This window comes from Calypte anna, chromosome 9 (assembly GCF_003957555.1).
Source record: "Calypte anna isolate BGI_N300 chromosome 9, bCalAnn1_v1.p, whole genome shotgun sequence".
NCBI lineage: Eukaryota > Metazoa > Chordata > Aves > Apodiformes > Trochilidae > Calypte > Calypte anna.
The window spans coordinates 17,365,130-17,382,451 of record NC_044255.1 but is presented as its reverse complement, the minus strand read 5'-3'; the positions used below and the strand labels follow the sequence as shown (position 1 = coordinate 17,382,451).

The 17,322-nt window shown below is 38.3% G+C and overlaps 1 protein-coding gene across 1 annotated transcript in view; it reads left to right on the top strand.

Moving 5' to 3' along the window:
• The window catches only part of ATP11B (ATPase phospholipid transporting 11B (putative)), a 57,969-nt gene extending 47,318 nt beyond the window's left edge, over window positions 1-10,651 (top strand). The window contains exons 30-31 of the mRNA XM_030456070.1: window positions 5,810-5,943; window positions 9,634-10,651. Coding sequence (XP_030311930.1) covers window positions 5,810-5,912 — 103 coding nt within the window. The 3' untranslated portion in view covers window positions 5,913-5,943; window positions 9,634-10,651. The remainder of the gene's footprint in view (window positions 1-5,809; window positions 5,944-9,633) is intronic.
• The last annotated feature ends 6,671 nt before the right edge of the window (window positions 10,652-17,322 follow it).

The window sequence follows — 17,322 nt, the reverse complement described above, 5'->3', positions numbered from 1 at the left end:
TATCCTGTGGATCCCCACATAAAAAAAAAGCAAAAAGAAAAATTACTTAATAGATGGAAACTACTCACTTCACTATACTAAATAATAATTAATTTGGAGTGAAGACTGGGTTAGTTTCTCTAGTGTCCAGAACAGCTTTTCTCCAAAAGCACTAGAGCAGAGAAAGCAAGGAAAATTGTAGGAACATGAAACACAGAAAGCTGCTTGATGAATGTAGTTCTTAGCAGGCAGTTCCATCACACCTCATTTCTATATGCCCACCCAGTAATTGCATCTTTTGTGACTGCAGAATGCATTTAGATTGCTGAACAGGCTTTGGCAGTGTGTTTTTTGTTTATTAAACATGTATTGAAAGCCTCAAAGGGAGTATAGCATCAGGTTAAACCGATTTATGCCTTGTTCTGCAAATGCACTGTTTTGTTGCTATACAAAAGGAGAATACCTTTATGAATGCAAATTAAAAGGCAAATATGGTGGTGTGATCAATTTTTATGTCTATAGGTTTCACAGTGTGCAAAAAATGTTCAGGTTTATATTAAGTCCTTTTGTGATGTACAGTTAAGGGCTTGGGAGGATGTGGGGGTGTCTTTCCAGAGTCCCTGTGATTTGAAGTCAGAAATGCAGTGTCATGTGTACCTGTTAAACTTACTGCTAAACTTTACTGTCACTTTTTCAACTTGGAATGAAGAGGAAATCAGGTTAGGGTCAGGCTTTACTGGATACTGAGGCTGAATACTTCTTTCCAGCTGTCTCTCCTGTTCTTGGAAGGTGTAAAATCTGTATCTTAGGGTCCTTACTGGGCCCCGTTGTTTCTCATTGCAGTTTTTTCTTCATTTACAAAGCTTTGTGTATGTATGTATGTATGTATGTGTCTGTGCTTTATAAGAACTGTCAGCATTCTTAAGCCACATGTGAGAACTGTTTCTTGGACAGGTTGTCTCATGCTACTTACTGATGGGATTAACTATGTTTATAATAGAGTTTTTACCTTTGAACAGTATTTTCGAACTGTACATGATAGTAGGGAAATGTAAAACTCAAAAAAGGTTCTTATTTACAGGAAAGGCTGTCAGTGGATGTTAAATCTGGGACTCTCAAGCCGTAGCATTTATCTTAGCACAGCCAAGACCGTGTTCCTTCCCTGTCCACAGGCCCATGAGTCCATTGTTGCCTTATTTTCCATGCATATCTGTACAGATCTGCTTGCTTCAGCTGCCTCCAGAACTCCAAGCTCCTGCCCATGGCTTCACAGCCTTCATTACCTGTCAATATTTTTTTCTCTAGTTACTGTTGCATAGAATTCCTTTCAGTATCTTTCAGATCTGATCCAGCCCAGCCACATAGAAGTTGAGGACAGATTTATGTTCCTTTTACAGTGTATGCTTTATGTAAGGGAAGTATAGTTTCCAAGGAGACTGTTCAAGTGCAGACATGTATTTGCACTAGTCAGGTATAGCAGAACATCCTAACATGATAAATTTTGAATAAGGCTAATCTCTTCCTTTGCAGGTTTGCATATTGCATTAGCATGGTGCAAGAGGTGCTGATCTGTTAGCTAATCCACAGAATCTGTGGAATGAAGAGGAAGTAAATGAGAGAAAAATAGGCTGTTTTGTATTTATCTTCAGTCACAAAAGTGCATGTATTTACTTAACTGAAGATACTTTTGTCTAATGACTTTGAAATAACAAAATAATTTGACATTTGTAGGTCTACACAATTCAAAGAGATAAAGAATAGAAAACTGAAAAAAAATATTGAAAACATAGGTGCCAGTGAAGCTGTTAAATCATGGAATCATAGAATGGTTTGGGTTGGAAGGGACCTTAAAGATCATCTAGTTCCAACCCACCTGCCATAAGCAGGGACACCTCCTGTTAAAACAGGTCTCTCAAAGTCTGATTGGAATTTTGCTCCACAGTATATTGAGGGTTAAACAGAGTGAGCATTACAGTAGGGAACAAGTTTTAATTTAATCGTGGAATTGTAATAACCATCTGAGATACTTTCTGAAACATCTGTGTTGCATCAGATAGATTGGCAGCTAGGACCTGGGCTCAGGAAAATACCCTGCAGTGCTTTTAACTTGCTGTAGAGGATTAAATACATTTCCTGTTCAGCCAAGTCCCAACTGTGTGTATCATTGTTGCTAAATGTGAATTTGAAGTGTCTGTCCTGTGGCATATAGCATACCCTGAAAGAAGACATACAAACTGAAATGGTCCTTTCTGTTAGGAGGGGGAAAACAAAACTCCAGAATCTGACACCAAAATCTGAAGATTTGAAATCGATTTCAGATTTGTTGAGTTTTCCCCTTTTGTGGTCTGTGGCACACCAAAAGACTGAGCACTTCTAACACTTGTGCACTTACACATCATGTTTCATCCATCAAGTACCTTGAAAAAACTGCCTCTTTTTCTTGTAAATATGCCTTCTTCTCTCAAGAGCAGCTCTGTAAAATGAAAGCTCATATAAAAACAGTAACTGTTTTAAAGCAATACGAGCATGGTGCTTTATAAGATTTGTTGCTTTTTTGTCCTTCTAGATGGAAGAAGATAAGGGTTCAGTCAGCTCAGCATGTGACTTTGCTGAAAGCAGGCACAGAGGGGAGGACAATAGGCAACTGCTAGATCCATCTAGCCTACCCGACAGTTCTTACGTTCACTAGGTAGTACTCCCACTCTATCCTAATCTTTGTATACATTTTTTTTTATTATTTTTATATCATACATAGACAGTCATGGAGCCATCTCCAAAATACCTGTATTTTTCATATCTACAAGAAAATTTGCAACATAGAGTGTGGGGTTTATTTTTCCTTATCAAGCTGAATCATTCTTTAGTTCTGCATTTCAGTTGCTTTTTTTTATTTATTCCATTCAATGGGCCATTATCATATAAAGCATCATGTTTATTATGATCCTGGATCTTACCTCATGAAAATATTTTATTTGCAGCCCAAATATGAATAATACCTGATATTTTTCTAGACTTACTAATTTTTAAAGCATTGTCTCTCACACCTTTTGTTTCCTGAGCATTTGTTTAAGGTCTTCAGAGACCATTGTGCTCTATTGCCTTACCATGCCAAGTTTTACGTTGATATCAGACTGTGATCATAGTTCTTTGCCACAGACAGTAAAGTGAGAAAAAGGACGTTTTATTATCATATAAGTATCTTTCTTCTACATAGTGGATATAAATACAAACATCCATATTCACCAGGCAGTTACATACAATATATAACTACCAAAAAATATTATTTCATTTTTATGTTGTTCTTAACTCAGTCCCAGTAATACTCTACACATAATTGTGAGTTTCATAAAAAGAAATGTTGATTTCAGGCTTATGTTAAAGTCACATCTGCTGGTTTTTTTTAAAAGATAGTTTTCCATACATTGTGGATTAAGATACCAGTGGATTAAGTCTGGTCCTAGCTTTTTGTATCTCACTTAAGAAGAATGAAGCAAATTGTAATGAAGAGGCACCAGCCCTCCAAAATCCAGAGCTGAGGGTTCAGTGCATGGCAGCTACTTTGGGTTACTCTTGGTTCCTCTTTGTGTAATATCTAGGTGAGCAGGTTCAAGGGGAAAAAAATACCTGGTCCATCTGATCCCACATAAAACCACAGTAATACTACCTTTGCCAATGACTTCAAAGGTGTTACTTGGTCTACCTCAAGATAATGAGTGAACTAAATATTCTTTTTTAAGTCCTACATGTATGAATGTGAGAGTTTATTTTGTATTGCTGTGAACACAGTTATGAAGATCACTGCCTGTGCAGCAGGGAGCATGCATTTTGACCTCCTAATAGGTGTTCCTTGTGCTCTGTGTAATTTCTTGTCTCATGCACTGTGAACACAGTGTGAAGTTGCTGTGAAGGTCATATCTGCTAGTACTGCAATGCTGCAAATTGTGCTGCTCCTAATTATGGTATCTTCTGTGTCAGTGTAGTTGTGACCAGACCTGATGGTCATCAAATAAGGCCATTCAGGGATGGACGCAAGCTATGAGATGTATTTTGGTTTGATTTTAACTAAAACCACTTTTAGGTATTTTGGTTTGCTTTTAACTAAAAACACTTCTAGACCTGTCACTTGCAGTGCTTCTGCTCCTGTCTCTCAGGTATTTACAGAAGCTCATTGCCACAGTAAATGTCCATTTCGTGTCTAGAAGAGCTTCCTTAGGAGTGCGAGTTAGTCAGAAGTGTGCCTGACTAATGGCCTCCAGGGTGCAGCAGCTGAATCAAGGGTTTCAGTCTGTCATGCTGTCTGTAAGTTCATCCAGTCCTGTATCCTGCAAGCACCACCTTCAGCAGCGTGATGGGAAGATCTGGGGAATGAGGAACAGAGCTGAGGAAGAGTTGGGCAAAGTAAAAGGCATGGAAATACCTGTTCTGGCTATGTCCCTGTGTCCTGCTGGTTGGGGTTTCTCTCTGATTTCTCCATTTCTCTTGTTCACTGCCCTGTGATCTGTCCAGCTGTGATCTGTCCAGTTGCCTGTTTTGGAGGATTAGTAAGGAACATGCCCACTCATAGTCAACCATTCCCATGGGAGTCTCTGAGGTTCTTTGCTTTCCCTGCAGTGTTTGGCAAGCATGGGTGGCATGCAAGAAACTGGGGTTGGAAACCAAAGTCTCAGAGGGTGATCAAGCATTTGATCACAAAATGAAAAGCTGGGGAAAGCTTCTAAGTGAGCTGTGTCCTGTCATAGACCTAGATACCTCCTGTCATATTTCCTGGTTCACTTATGCCTGGGAGTGAAGTGAGGATAATGGATGCTTAAATTTAGCCTCTGTGTTCAGCATTTGACAGGATGCCCTCATGAAGAGTTTCAGATTACATTAAAAAGTGTCCCTGCACACCACATTTTTATTGCCTTTTGGGAAGGATGATGAAGTCAATTATAAATGTTCTTTTTCCAGATGTACTAAATTTTAGTTAGATTTTGGTTACGCTGGATGTGGAAAACAATATAGAGGACCAGTGTGCAAAAATAATATAGATACTGATCAGTGGTGCTGAACTGAGACCTGTACATCTCTCTATTGCTCCTTGCATTGTGTTTGAGTCTTATTCCCACCTACTAAGATGAACAGTAGAAAGTTAATTATGATAATGCTGAATTATTCTTCAAGCTGGCATGAAACATCACCTTTTTTTGCGTTTAGGTAAAAGCTGTTCACAAAATCAGGAATCTTTTCAAATCCGGGGTATCCTGGGTAGAGATACAATATAAATCATTATACAAAGTTTCATTCTGCACTGGAGGAAAAATATTATTTTCCCTCAGGTTGCTGTATTGTATTCTGCAGCCTTGATCTGAAGCTCTCTCTTGATAGATTTCCCTTAAAATAGGATGGACCTGCAGCTTGTGTGAATTCTTGTGTGTCTGCTGAGGTTAGTCAAGATACCACAGCTTAAACTGCATGATGCTGTGCTCCAGAGGTTCATTATAGCTGTGACACAGAATTGTTGACCAGTTTATTTCCAACATTAGGCAGAGATGGTGCAGAGAAGGCTGCATGCAGCCTTGGTGGAAACCTTGGTAAAATCAGACTTTCTTGTACTATTAATAACACTACCATTTTCCTTAGGAAAAATTGCCATTTCCCTTACCAAAATTACAGTTTTTCCTTAGGAAGGGTAGTGGTAGTGTTATTTATCATTTTAGTTCCATAGAACTGAAAAATATTCAACACTCTTTAACTTTAAGAAAACATGCTTTTCCTAAGTATTTTCTGATAATGCCTTCAGCGCTGGAATCTGTGAGTACTAATCATTATTTTTATTTCCTTCTTCCAGCTTACTGAGGCAGGTTCAGGTGTCAACTGCTTGGACTCCATGTGCTGCTTCTCAGATGGGGAAACAGCATGCACATCTCTTAGAAGAATGCTGGAACGACTAATGGGGAGGTGTAGTCCAACCCGGGTCAACAGGTGTGGCATTTCTCTCAATAGCCTTTGCTGCAGACGATTCTCCTATAAACTGGAACCTGATGAGCCTGCAGCAATAGATATCTAGCAAACCAGCTGCAGGTTTTGCTTATTTATGTAGAAAATGCACCTCCTTATTGTACTTTTTTTCACCCTAAAAGATTAGTTTCTTGTTTCTTTTTGAGTGCTTTCTTTTGGGATGGGGAGGAAGAAAAACGGTGTTCAAAAGGTTTCTGTTACAACGTTTAGTTTGGCTTACTGCAAGTTCTTGTGTTATTTCTATCTCTTGATTTGTATATTCTTCTCTTCAGAAAATCAAGCCTTGCTGCTGTTTTTGTTCTCCTATTTATGATTTTTTTTTCTTTTACCTTCAAAAATCAGGAGTTGTTTGTAAAGTTGAAAGACTTTCCCCTGTGATTCTTGATGTACAACCTCCAAATATTTACCTTGGAGCTTGCATTACTCCTGAAGATACATAAAAGGCTCACACTTCCCACCTTAAATATAACTTCATTGTTAGAAGGAGAGTCTTTAAAGCTTTCAGCCATGGATTGATATGAAGATGAAATATTTTTGTAGTATAACTTTTATAGTCTATTTCTAAAATCAGAGTAATTGACCGAACGGAGCCTTCAGGTTCTAAGAATTTTAAACGTTTTTTTGGTTCTAGAAGGTATATTGTCAAAAATCATGTGTGCCATTCCAAAATACGTGCTAAATGAATCTTTTTCCTTCACAAAACATGTGTGAAACAAACCTCAGTGGGATAGAAGCAAGTTAGAGTAATTGAATTCATCTAAGGAGCAATACTGCTCTTGCAGGCAGCATATCTGTGAGAAAAGCTCGCTCTAAATCTTCAAATGTGCCATCTCCCCATTTCCAAATAAAGAGGGATAGCTAACAAACATGGAAATATTTGGGGGTAGAAATAAAAATAGTCTTTTGTACATCGTAATCTCCCAGTCCTTGAATGATATCATGGTCCTTCACTGGTCAAAAGGCAAACCTGAAGAAGTTGCACTTGATGCATTAACAAGGAAACTCATTTTGTATTTGAACAATTTTGTCTCTTTTGGTTAAAGGCTGTGATATCATTCATTCAGTATAAAACCTCTGTGGATAATTTTCACAGACAAGTTTGTCAGTTCTGATTCTGCCTTTAGGTCTTGACTTGGTGTGTAGTACATCTCTGTTCTGAATTCTTGCGTTGAACACAGTGTCTGTGGTTTCAGTCAGTTTCTGTCTTCTGGCTTGCTTATGAAATGCATTCAACATTTCTACAAATCTAGAGTATGATTATGCAAAGTGTTTCATTCCATATGAAAAATGAATTGTTATGATTCAGTACATTTTTATTTCAAAATTGTTGTATAGAAAGTGGGCATGATGTATAAAATAAACAATTTAATAGAATTTTTATCTACAAGGTGAGCATTTAATGGGTCTAAAAATCAACATTTTTGTACCAGTTGCTCTAAGGTTTTCTTGGGTTTTTTTCCACTTCTCTGTAAAACTGTACTTTCCAAATGAGTAACTTTTCATGCTACTTTCTTCATTTATTGTTATCTAATTAGGGCAGAATTTTAGTTAACATTTGCCATAGTAATGTGTAGTTTTATCAGGTAGGTATAGTGTGTTTATTTTTCTGGAGTGTATTTACATTTTTATGATTTCCTTTCTTTCCCACCCCGTTTTTTTTTCTTTAAGAATTACAGATACTTATTGCAGATAACTCATATTTGACAGAATATTAAACCCTTGTTGAAGACTGCTTTTTCTCAGGTTTCTTGTCTGCTTACCTCATAATTTTCAGACCAAGTTCCATCTATCTGAATAATTCTAGAGTTGTTAGAACACAAATGTTATTATGTTTAATCAATATGCAAAACTATATTGGTGCTACACTAAGGGCTTGAAGTTCTGCAGTTTTTGCTTCTGCCTCTGGTTGAAATTACTCTGAACAGTGTTCTAGTTTCACTTAAACTTATGTACAGTACAACTAGAAAAGACATCTTTTAAAATTTCAGCTTTAGTTGCTTTCTTCAATTACTTCAGTTCCTTCCACTCAGTGCTGACATTTAAAACCTGGACTTAATGTCTATGATACTAAAGACTAGTTTTCCTCTTACACTTTCCTGGTAATCTGCAGAAGTCTCTCTTTTTTTTTTTTCTTTTCATTCTTTTTCTTTTTTTTTTCTTAATGCTTAAATTACATGAAGCAGTTACAAGTTGTGAAATGTTGAAGGTACAAATCTATTTGGTGATTTCAGAATGCCTGTAAAAGTGCTAAGGCTTTGTTCACAAGCTTGAGCTGCTTTTATTTTCACCTGAAGCTGCCATCTTCAGAAGATGGTGCAGTCCCACAGAGAATGGTTTTTTGAATACTTGTGCTTTATATTCAACCAGGAGGTGGCTGCAAATTATTTTTGTTGAAATAAGCCATGCTGATAAATATATTGTCTATGTATGTGCTGTAGAATGAAGAGCACTATTTAAAATGATGTTGTTGTAGTTAGCTTGTGTGGAATTCTGTGCTCCCAATATTCTGTCAAATATGATATTCTGTCAAATACAAAGACTGAACATGAAATCAATCACAGTATCAGATTTTGATAGAAACTTTGAGTCAAAGCTGTACAAATGCTTGGAGTAGTGGGCCACAGGAGTATAGTCTCTCTTACTCAATTTGCTGTTTATAAAATGTGTTTGAGAAGTCTTTTCTATAGCTTCATTCACCAGTTAGAATATAAAATGTGTGTTGTGGTATGATAAAATGCATTCTTGTCTGTCTGTCCCATTGAATTGTCTGTTGTCTTGTCAGTCACTAAAATATTAAGAATTCTGGATCACATGCATACTTGTACAGTAGGTTTCATTACTGAGTTTGGATTTCTCATTAGGGGTCCTGGTGTTAAGGCACTGCATGTAAAAGTTCTAAAGAAACAGCAGATTTCTGACAGAGGCATATTTGGAGTATAAGTTCATTATAATTTGATTTCCTGCATTCCAACCTTTTATTGTTCAGTTTTTCACATACATTCCTGTAATACTCTCCAGCCAAGAAGAGTTTCTTCTGAAGTATTACTCTGTCCTTAAGAGAAAGACCTTGCAAAATCTCATCTGAGTCCAAAGCTGGTAGTTTCCTGGTGCCTTAAATTTTAAGTTAAATGTCACAGTAAGGGATGGAAAAGACACATGGCTGTAGACATGTTTTACCTACCAGTGACTTGAGGCAGCAGTAACCAGGTCACCACGGTGAGCTCTGCATCCCACAAGGCTTTTACCAGCTTGACTTCAGGCTGCATCAGATTGTAGCATTTGTAGTGCCTGAATTTACACATGCAACATGCAGGCTTTCCTTGAGGCACAGCATTAAAATGTTTAAAAAAAAAAAAATGCTGGCATATAAATCTCTGATCATTTTAGTTCATGGTTATGAAAGTATCTATAGCTGCAAGTAAACTTTGCCAGAAAGAGAAACACAGCATGGTTAATGACACAGCGGAATGCATTGGCATAATGAAGGTTTGAATACATTGCAGGTGCCTACATGAAATTAACAGATTAGTCTTTCGAAGAGTTAGATTTGCTTGATCTCGTAACGCTTTTATCTTCTGCTTTCATAGACTTTTCTCCTCACCTCTAGATTATAAATTCCCAGTCAGCCAAACTTTTCTTTTATTGTTACTTTAGATCATGGAGTTCATCGGATCCCTTCTATGCCAACGACAGAAGCATCTTGACTCTCTCCACAATGGACTCATCCACTTGTTAACAGGGACATTTGTTAATGCCTTGTGGAAGCCATGTGGTGCTCACACACCTGTAGTGAGTTCAGTGCTACATCCTTGCCCTAGGAAAGACTACTGAATACAAAATGGGGCTTGTCTTGTGGCCTAGCATAAGTCATCTGGACAGTAATTGCTTCCAAGATTTTTTTCTCATTATATACACAAATTGCTAAATAATTTTTTTTAAAGAGCGCTTTGACCTCTAACCACATATTATTTTGTTACCATGTGAGTGGATTGGAATCCTCCATTTGATACTTGAGATGTCACTGTGTGAAGTGACAAAATCTTTCTCCTCCTGTGATCCAGTAGAATTTGCACAAAGAAACTTCAAACAGTTGCATTTTTCATGAAGACCTTTCACTTTGAACACACACATTAATTTTGAGCTGTCTTATGGTTAGTAGTTTGGAAATCAGTTTCGTTTCCATGGATGGTTACTATAGTCTATACGCAATTAGTTTAGTAATTTTTGAGAGTACAGTGCAATTCAAATATTTATGCTGGTGTATGAATGGCAAGATATTAGTCATTGCATTGAAAAACACTATTAACTTTTACAGTTTAATATTTTGGAATAATAAGGGGTATAACAGGTCACTGTTCTCAAATACAATTCAGAAGCCAGTCATCTTTTATTATGCCCTGTGTCTTTTGTTAACAGTTCTTGATCTTGACATGGAAAAATAAGCAAGAATTGGTGGATTGCGTAGAAGTCTCACTAGCATAAATTTTTTGAATTATCCTTTTAAAGTTGGGGAATTTTTGCATGTTTTATTCTTTTTCATGTATTTATATTTCGTCATGTTGTACTTTGAAGATACAATTAATGCTTACTTATCTTCATATATCTGAAGGATCTGAGACATTGATGGCAATGTTTTGATACCTAAGTATGCCAATAAAATAAATTGCACAGATGGAGCTTTGAATGGTACATCTTGCAGGTACATCTGTTCTCCCAGTATGAATGTGTCTGCATGTTTGGGGCTGTGTAGTAACATTTGCCTGTGCATTCAGCTCAGGTGACCAGACCTACTGCTTGTCTTTAGATGTGGGAGGTAAAATGGAGGTGCTGCCATCAGGGACATCTGTAGGGCATTGCCTTGGGCACAGCAGTTTCTGTGGCTGGTGAAATGGCTGCTGCTCCTGGACCCTTGTTTGGGTATTCGATTTTAAATCAGTTTCTGTTACTGACAACCCAACAACGTTTTTAGGAATCTTCCTGTCAGACAGTGAAAGATATAACACTGCATATTAAGCAGTAAATCCAACACAGACTTAATAACCTAGACTGTAAATAACACCTACAAACTTTGTTATAAAAAGACACAGTTAAGCTTAGGATGTGGACAACCCAATATTAGCTGCTTTCACCCTACTTGCACAGGTTTCCAGTGTTGGCCTAAGTGCTGTCTCCCAAGCAAATTACATTGCAAATACTTCATATTTCATAATTCAGGCAGGCACATCTTGCCCTCCTGGTATGATACCTCAGTGGGGCTGTTGCCAGAAGAGTGAATGCCACTCTTGTTATGGTCATGCCAAATTCTGAGTTTGAGCTGCAGGGGAGGAAGTCTTCAAGAGGTCCAACTTTTTTCTCTATATCAAATGTTTCTGATGTTCCTTACCTATAAATGGCTTTCCTCTTCATTATTCTTCTATATGACTTTAACCAGTATAATTTCAGTTCTCCTCTTGAAACTTTATTTTTACATTAATATCTTGAAGCTTTACTCTAAATAAAAAGCTACAGGTACTGTGGGATTTTTCAGTATCTCCTTATCCAAGGCAGAAGAAACAAAAGCAAAACACAGCAAATTTTGCCTTTAAATAAGTGTTTATAGTTCATATCTGTATCTTGCAGTAAGGCTCAAGCTTGAAAATGTCATTTGTACACTGGATCAGTTACACTTAAAACAATTTATAATTTACATTGAGCATCCACATGATTAAGAAATAGCTAGAAATAGTCGTGTGTACTCATTGTAATACATTTAATATGTGACATGATTGCATAGAGCTTGAAACCTTGTTCCCATGCAGAAATGCAATAAACTGATTGTCATCTCCTCAGTTCCCAAGAAAACTTTTATCCAGATGCTCAGCAGTAAAACAAGGACACTTGGCTTTCACCCATTCCTGTAACTTACTTTATAGATAATGTATATAATATTAAATCTGTCTTTAAAACAATGTAATTTTTAAAACATCTAATCAGATATCTGCTGTTCAGCTGTCTCTTATGTCTAAATCACAATGTTCCACTTCTCAGAAGTACTTGTTTGTCCTTGTCAGCCACAGCATTCTCATCATCCAGTCTGTGACCATGTAACCTCATCAGTGTGTGTGGTTTCTGTAGTGTGTGCAGACTGGGACCAGTTTGCTACAGAAGGCAGAGGCTGTGATGTACAACCCCACTCCAAGCATTTAGATTGGCTCAGCTCTGTACATGTATGTATTTTGGCTTTTACCACACAAATATTTTAATGTTTTTACAAAAGCAGCACGGTCCAATATATGAAGAATAATTCATGTTCATTATGTGTTTCTTTAAAACCTTCCATCTCCTCCCTCTCCCCCCTACTTTCCCTTTTCCCAGTGTTTGTAAGGTTACCGAAGAAACATGCATTTAAACAATTCAGGAAGAACTTAAGAATCCATCTGTCTGCCAAGGTATATTTTTCTATTTGCAGTAACTTTAAGTCAGTAATTTCTCGTTTAATAAGAACGTAGAATTGGTTTGCATAAGACCAGATTCTTTGGTCTGACAGATATTTTGGATGGAAGAAGTGGCAGTGTTTTTGTACTGTCACAAATCTTTCAGAATTGTTTCTATTCAAGAAAAAGGCATTTGTGTATTTCTTTGACAGCTGAAGTGTATGCAGCAGTCATTGTACATTGGGTACAGTGTAGAATTCTTCGTGAAACACTGCTATTTCACTGCAATGCCAAGCTTTGTTGTTGTTTTCTTTTCTTTTTCTTCCAGAGAAGAAAGTGTTTTAGAATTGCCTCTTAGCCTTGAAATCCATAACATGTTGCAGAAAAGCCAATAGTAGATATTCTTAGTAAAAAGCAAGAGTGATGTAAAGTCACCTTGCTGTGTTTCTGAGGATGCACCTTCAGAGCAGGATAGTGCTCTCAGCAGATTTTGATTCTTGTTCTGTCAAAAATAGCATTTGCTTTTTTATTACTTAGAACAATATAACTTTAGTTACCAAACTTAATGCCTTCTAAAGGGTGCAGTGGGAAAGATAAAGTGGGAAGAGGCTTTCACAAACTAAAATGTAAATTTCTGTTTAAAAAATTCTGTATATTTTTTAAGGTTAGGGCAGGGGGAATGAATAAATGAATAAATGCAAAGGAAGAAGTACTAAAAACTTTGGCTTTATGTGTTCAGAATGATTTCTTGTTTTCTAGTGCAAAAGATGATTAAGAAAAATATGCAACTTAGAATGCATATTAGGTAACTATAATTTCTTACTGAAATCTAGTAGTACTTTCAAACACATTTTTTTATGACAGTAAAACTTCTATATTGGAAAAAAAATACCTTTTTTTTTTTTTTTTTTTTTTTAGTATTAGCAGTGTCTCAAAGCTGTAGCCTACGTTTTAGTAATAGTTTTATCTGGCTCTTCTGTACGTCTTAATGTTAGTGATTTGGTGAAATTCAGTGTTCAAAAAATGCTCAGTCACAGTGTGCTTCTGAACCATTTATTTTAAGATTCTTGTTTCCTTAGAGTAGAACTCCATCGTCACTGCCCTGGCCACTGCCTTGTCACACAGACAGCACTGGGTTTCAGGAGTTATTCCTAGCGCTGGGCGAACCGTTCACCATGGACTCACCTCAGCCTTTCTTCTGTTCCTAAGTTATTTCCCAGTTAAACTTCCTTCTTTGCAGATCTTTCGGGGTTGCTTTTCTTTTCTTTTCTTTTCTGTGAATTATTTTTGGTAGTTTTGCGGGGGTTTTTTTTGCTTCCATTACTTGCTTCCAGTGGCATGATTTGTCTGGTTTCTGCTCTCTACAGAATGACACAGTTTGTAAACAGGAGGAAAGCTTTGGATGCTCAGGGCTCTGTCAGCTCTTGCCATCAGCTGTCTCAGAAGCAGAAGTCACATCCATATTTGCAAGGCTTCTGCTTTCCATAGATTTTTCTTCCTTCAGCTTAAATGCTGCTCGTAGAGGCATCAGAAATACTCAATAGAGAGACCACGTGTGCTGCCCAAGCTGCTGTGGCTTTCATTAGGAGAAATGTTCTCATGGGTTTGAAGTGCTCGCCTTGCTGTTGCCACACTCTGCTGTATCACACTGAGTACATGCTGTTGCCATCACTGTAGATGTAATTTTTTTGTTGTTGTTTCCAGTTTGTATAAATGCACAGGCATGAATAAAACTGGGCAGGGGGGGGCTGTGCCCTGTAGGCCTCCTTCTGTTAACATGAAGGGGAAAGACAAGGAATATACTGATTCGATGCCAACTGTGTCTTGTTTGGATGAAAACCTGAAATTCTAACGGACGTTCCCTACATCAGTAGTTTCTCCACCTTTCTGCATTAACTCAGTGGGGGTAAAGGGTAATCCATGGAGCAAGTTATTAGAACTAAGACTCTTTCAGGTATAAGAAGACATCTTTAGTGTAGTAAAGAATATATTTTTATAATTCCCCAATTTCCAGCTAAAGTCCTTTGAGATATTTCAGGTCATATGTATACTAAAATAACAAATCATCCAGACTCCTGTGTTTCATTGAAGTGTTACCAAGTTGGGGGGGGGGGGAATGTTGTTTGGTTTTGGTGGGGTTTTTTTGTTTTTTTTGTTTTGTTTGCTTTGTTTTGTTTTTAAGAAACACTTGAATGGTACCATCTCAGCAGAAAGTAAGTTTTTAAAAGATGTTGATCCTTTATTTTAAGCAAATAAGGGGCATTGTCAACTGGAAACTGTAGCAATAATTGGTATAACAAATTTGGACCTCTGACACTGTGGCTGCCTCATGTTATTTTTTTTTTTTTCTATTTTGATCTCTGACAGTGAGTTGGTGTGCTTGCTCATTGTACAGCTTGGTCAGTAGAAGTTGTTTTAAAAATGAAATTATATTTATTAAATAAAACTTTCACTTCTAGCCGAGTCATTGTTTGACTTATTGTCAGGGTTTAACACTGGGCCAGCAATTGACCCAATGACAGACACTCTCTCTGAATCCCCATCTCTGACAAAGGAGAGAGAATAAGGGAGAGAGATTTATGGGCTGGAAACTAAACTACACAGCTGTAATGAAGCAGTAATGCTAAAAAAGGAAAAATTGTTAAATATATACAGATATACAGATAAATAATACTCCCTTTTCCCCCCGTAATTTTCACACCAGGGAAGTCCTGGCTGGACTCCTGGAGTCAGCAGCAGTTGGGAGCTGGAAGCAGGAACAGATTCAGGTGGGGACCACAGGCAGAGGAAGGGACAGAATCCTCCCAGGATGCCAAAGCAAATGAGCAGGTGAGGAAGGGTGAAGGCGAAGGGGCTTGACCTTCATAATCCCTCAACTTTATATGGAGTATGGGATGGAATCCTCTGCTCAGTTTTGGCCACCTCTCTTGTCCACTCCCACCTAAGAGAGGGTTGCAGGTGTGAGCCCTTTACTCCCTTTCTCTTTCCAGGGAACAAGATGTTCCTCAGAACTGAGCAGTGTTCAGCAGCCCATTCTCCAGCAGTAATGATTAACACTGAGCATCATCAGTCCTAGAAGCAGACACTGACTGAGAAACTGGCTGTTAATTTCAGCAAGAACAGCTACTTACGAGAGACTTAGCTGAAAGCAAAATTACAAGGCAGAAAATTAGTTCTACCCTGGCCCAAACCAGGACAATTATGTATATTTTTAGAAGCCAGTATGTCAGAGAAAAGTAAAGCTTACGACACTGTGTGCCTGGGATCAAGGTTGAAGATACATTCCCAGCAGGCACACACACATACACCACCTCCTGTGTGCATGCCAAGCACAAGGATCACTGACATGAGCACAAATGGGCTTGCCTTGCTGCTTTCTCTGCCTGGCCAGAAGTCTAACAGAAAGAGGGAAGGAAAACAAAAAGCCAAAAAAACCCAACCAAACCACCCCAAAAAAACCAACAAAGATCCCACCTTAGTTTAGCTATTTCCTGGCTCACTGGGGACATCCCAGATGATTGGAAGTTGGCGAATGTCACGCCAATCCACAAAAAGGGCTGGAAAGAGGACTCGGGAAACTACAGGCCCGTCAGCCTGACCTCAGTGCCTGGCAGGGTCAGGTCCCTTCAGCAGCAGAATGCAGTCACTCAGTTGGCCTAAGTTTCTCCAGCTCACCCAGCTCACAGGGTACACACCATGACTTGTGCCCAGGGATGAATTCCAGCAGAGATTTTAGTCCCTCCACCCCCCTCCCCCCCTTTTTTTTTCTACAAAAGCAAACATAACCATCTTGTTTGTCCACTTTTGTCTTTGCCCCTAGATGGTTATAGCTGCATCAACTCAAATCTTCTGTGCAGCTTCCAATGCCCAATTTGATTAACATGTTTACCAGTCTGACTCCTGCCAGTTATCCTCTGACGTCTTCAAGAGAGGAGGGCTTGAAATTTTGCTCTGATGCCACACACTTGAGCTTAGAAAGAAAACCAGCCAACATACCCACCCATCAATATAAGGGTTAGAAGGATGATCCTGAAATTACAGGGCTCTTTGTTAGTTTGATCAGTACCAGGGAAGCTGATGGAGCAGATCATCTTGACTACTATTATGGGATATATTAAGAACAACTCAGTGAATGTGGCCAGTCAGCATAGGTTGATGAAGGGCAGGTCCTGTCTGACTAATCTGATCTCCTTCTATGACAAGGTGGTAGCTTACCAGATGAGGGAAGGGCTCTGGGTGGTGGCTGCAAGACACGGTTTCCCCAGCAGTCTCCTGGCAAAGCTCTCTGCACACCCTTCAGTGAGAAAAACTCACCACCCCCCCAAAAAAAAAATCACAACCCACAAACAAAAAAAACAATAAAAAACCCCAACAACAAACAACTGGTTGGATGGTCAAGTCCAATTTCATGTGAAACATTCACATTACAGTGGGGCAGCTTTTACAACATTGAGGACTTGGTGGACGAACTTTGAGAAGCAGGGAAGAGTTTTGTAGCAGTTTAAATGTTCAGACTTGGATTTGAGCTGCAGATGTCTGGTTAAACTGTTAGAAGCAGAACTCTTGGTGTTTACTCATGCAGCTACTCCCACGCTGGCACTGAAACTCTCACCTAACCCTTACAAAGCTAAGGCCATCTCCAATAGCTAACCAGTGTAATCTGATCACCTTCTTAATGGTGGGGTCTGCTCTGAGAGCTCTGAGTAGCACCATGCACTCAAAAACCAACCACAGCTTGAGTACCATACTCGAACAAAATCTACAGAGGCTTCTGGCAACGTTATATTTAAATACAGTGTGAATTACAAAAGAAGTTTATTAAATGCATTCTTAAAAGAATAGTATCTTTGTTAAATAAGGATTTCTCCATATGGAAGTTCATTGCAAAACAGTTCTGACGCAAGTCATAAGTTACTTATCAACAGCTCGA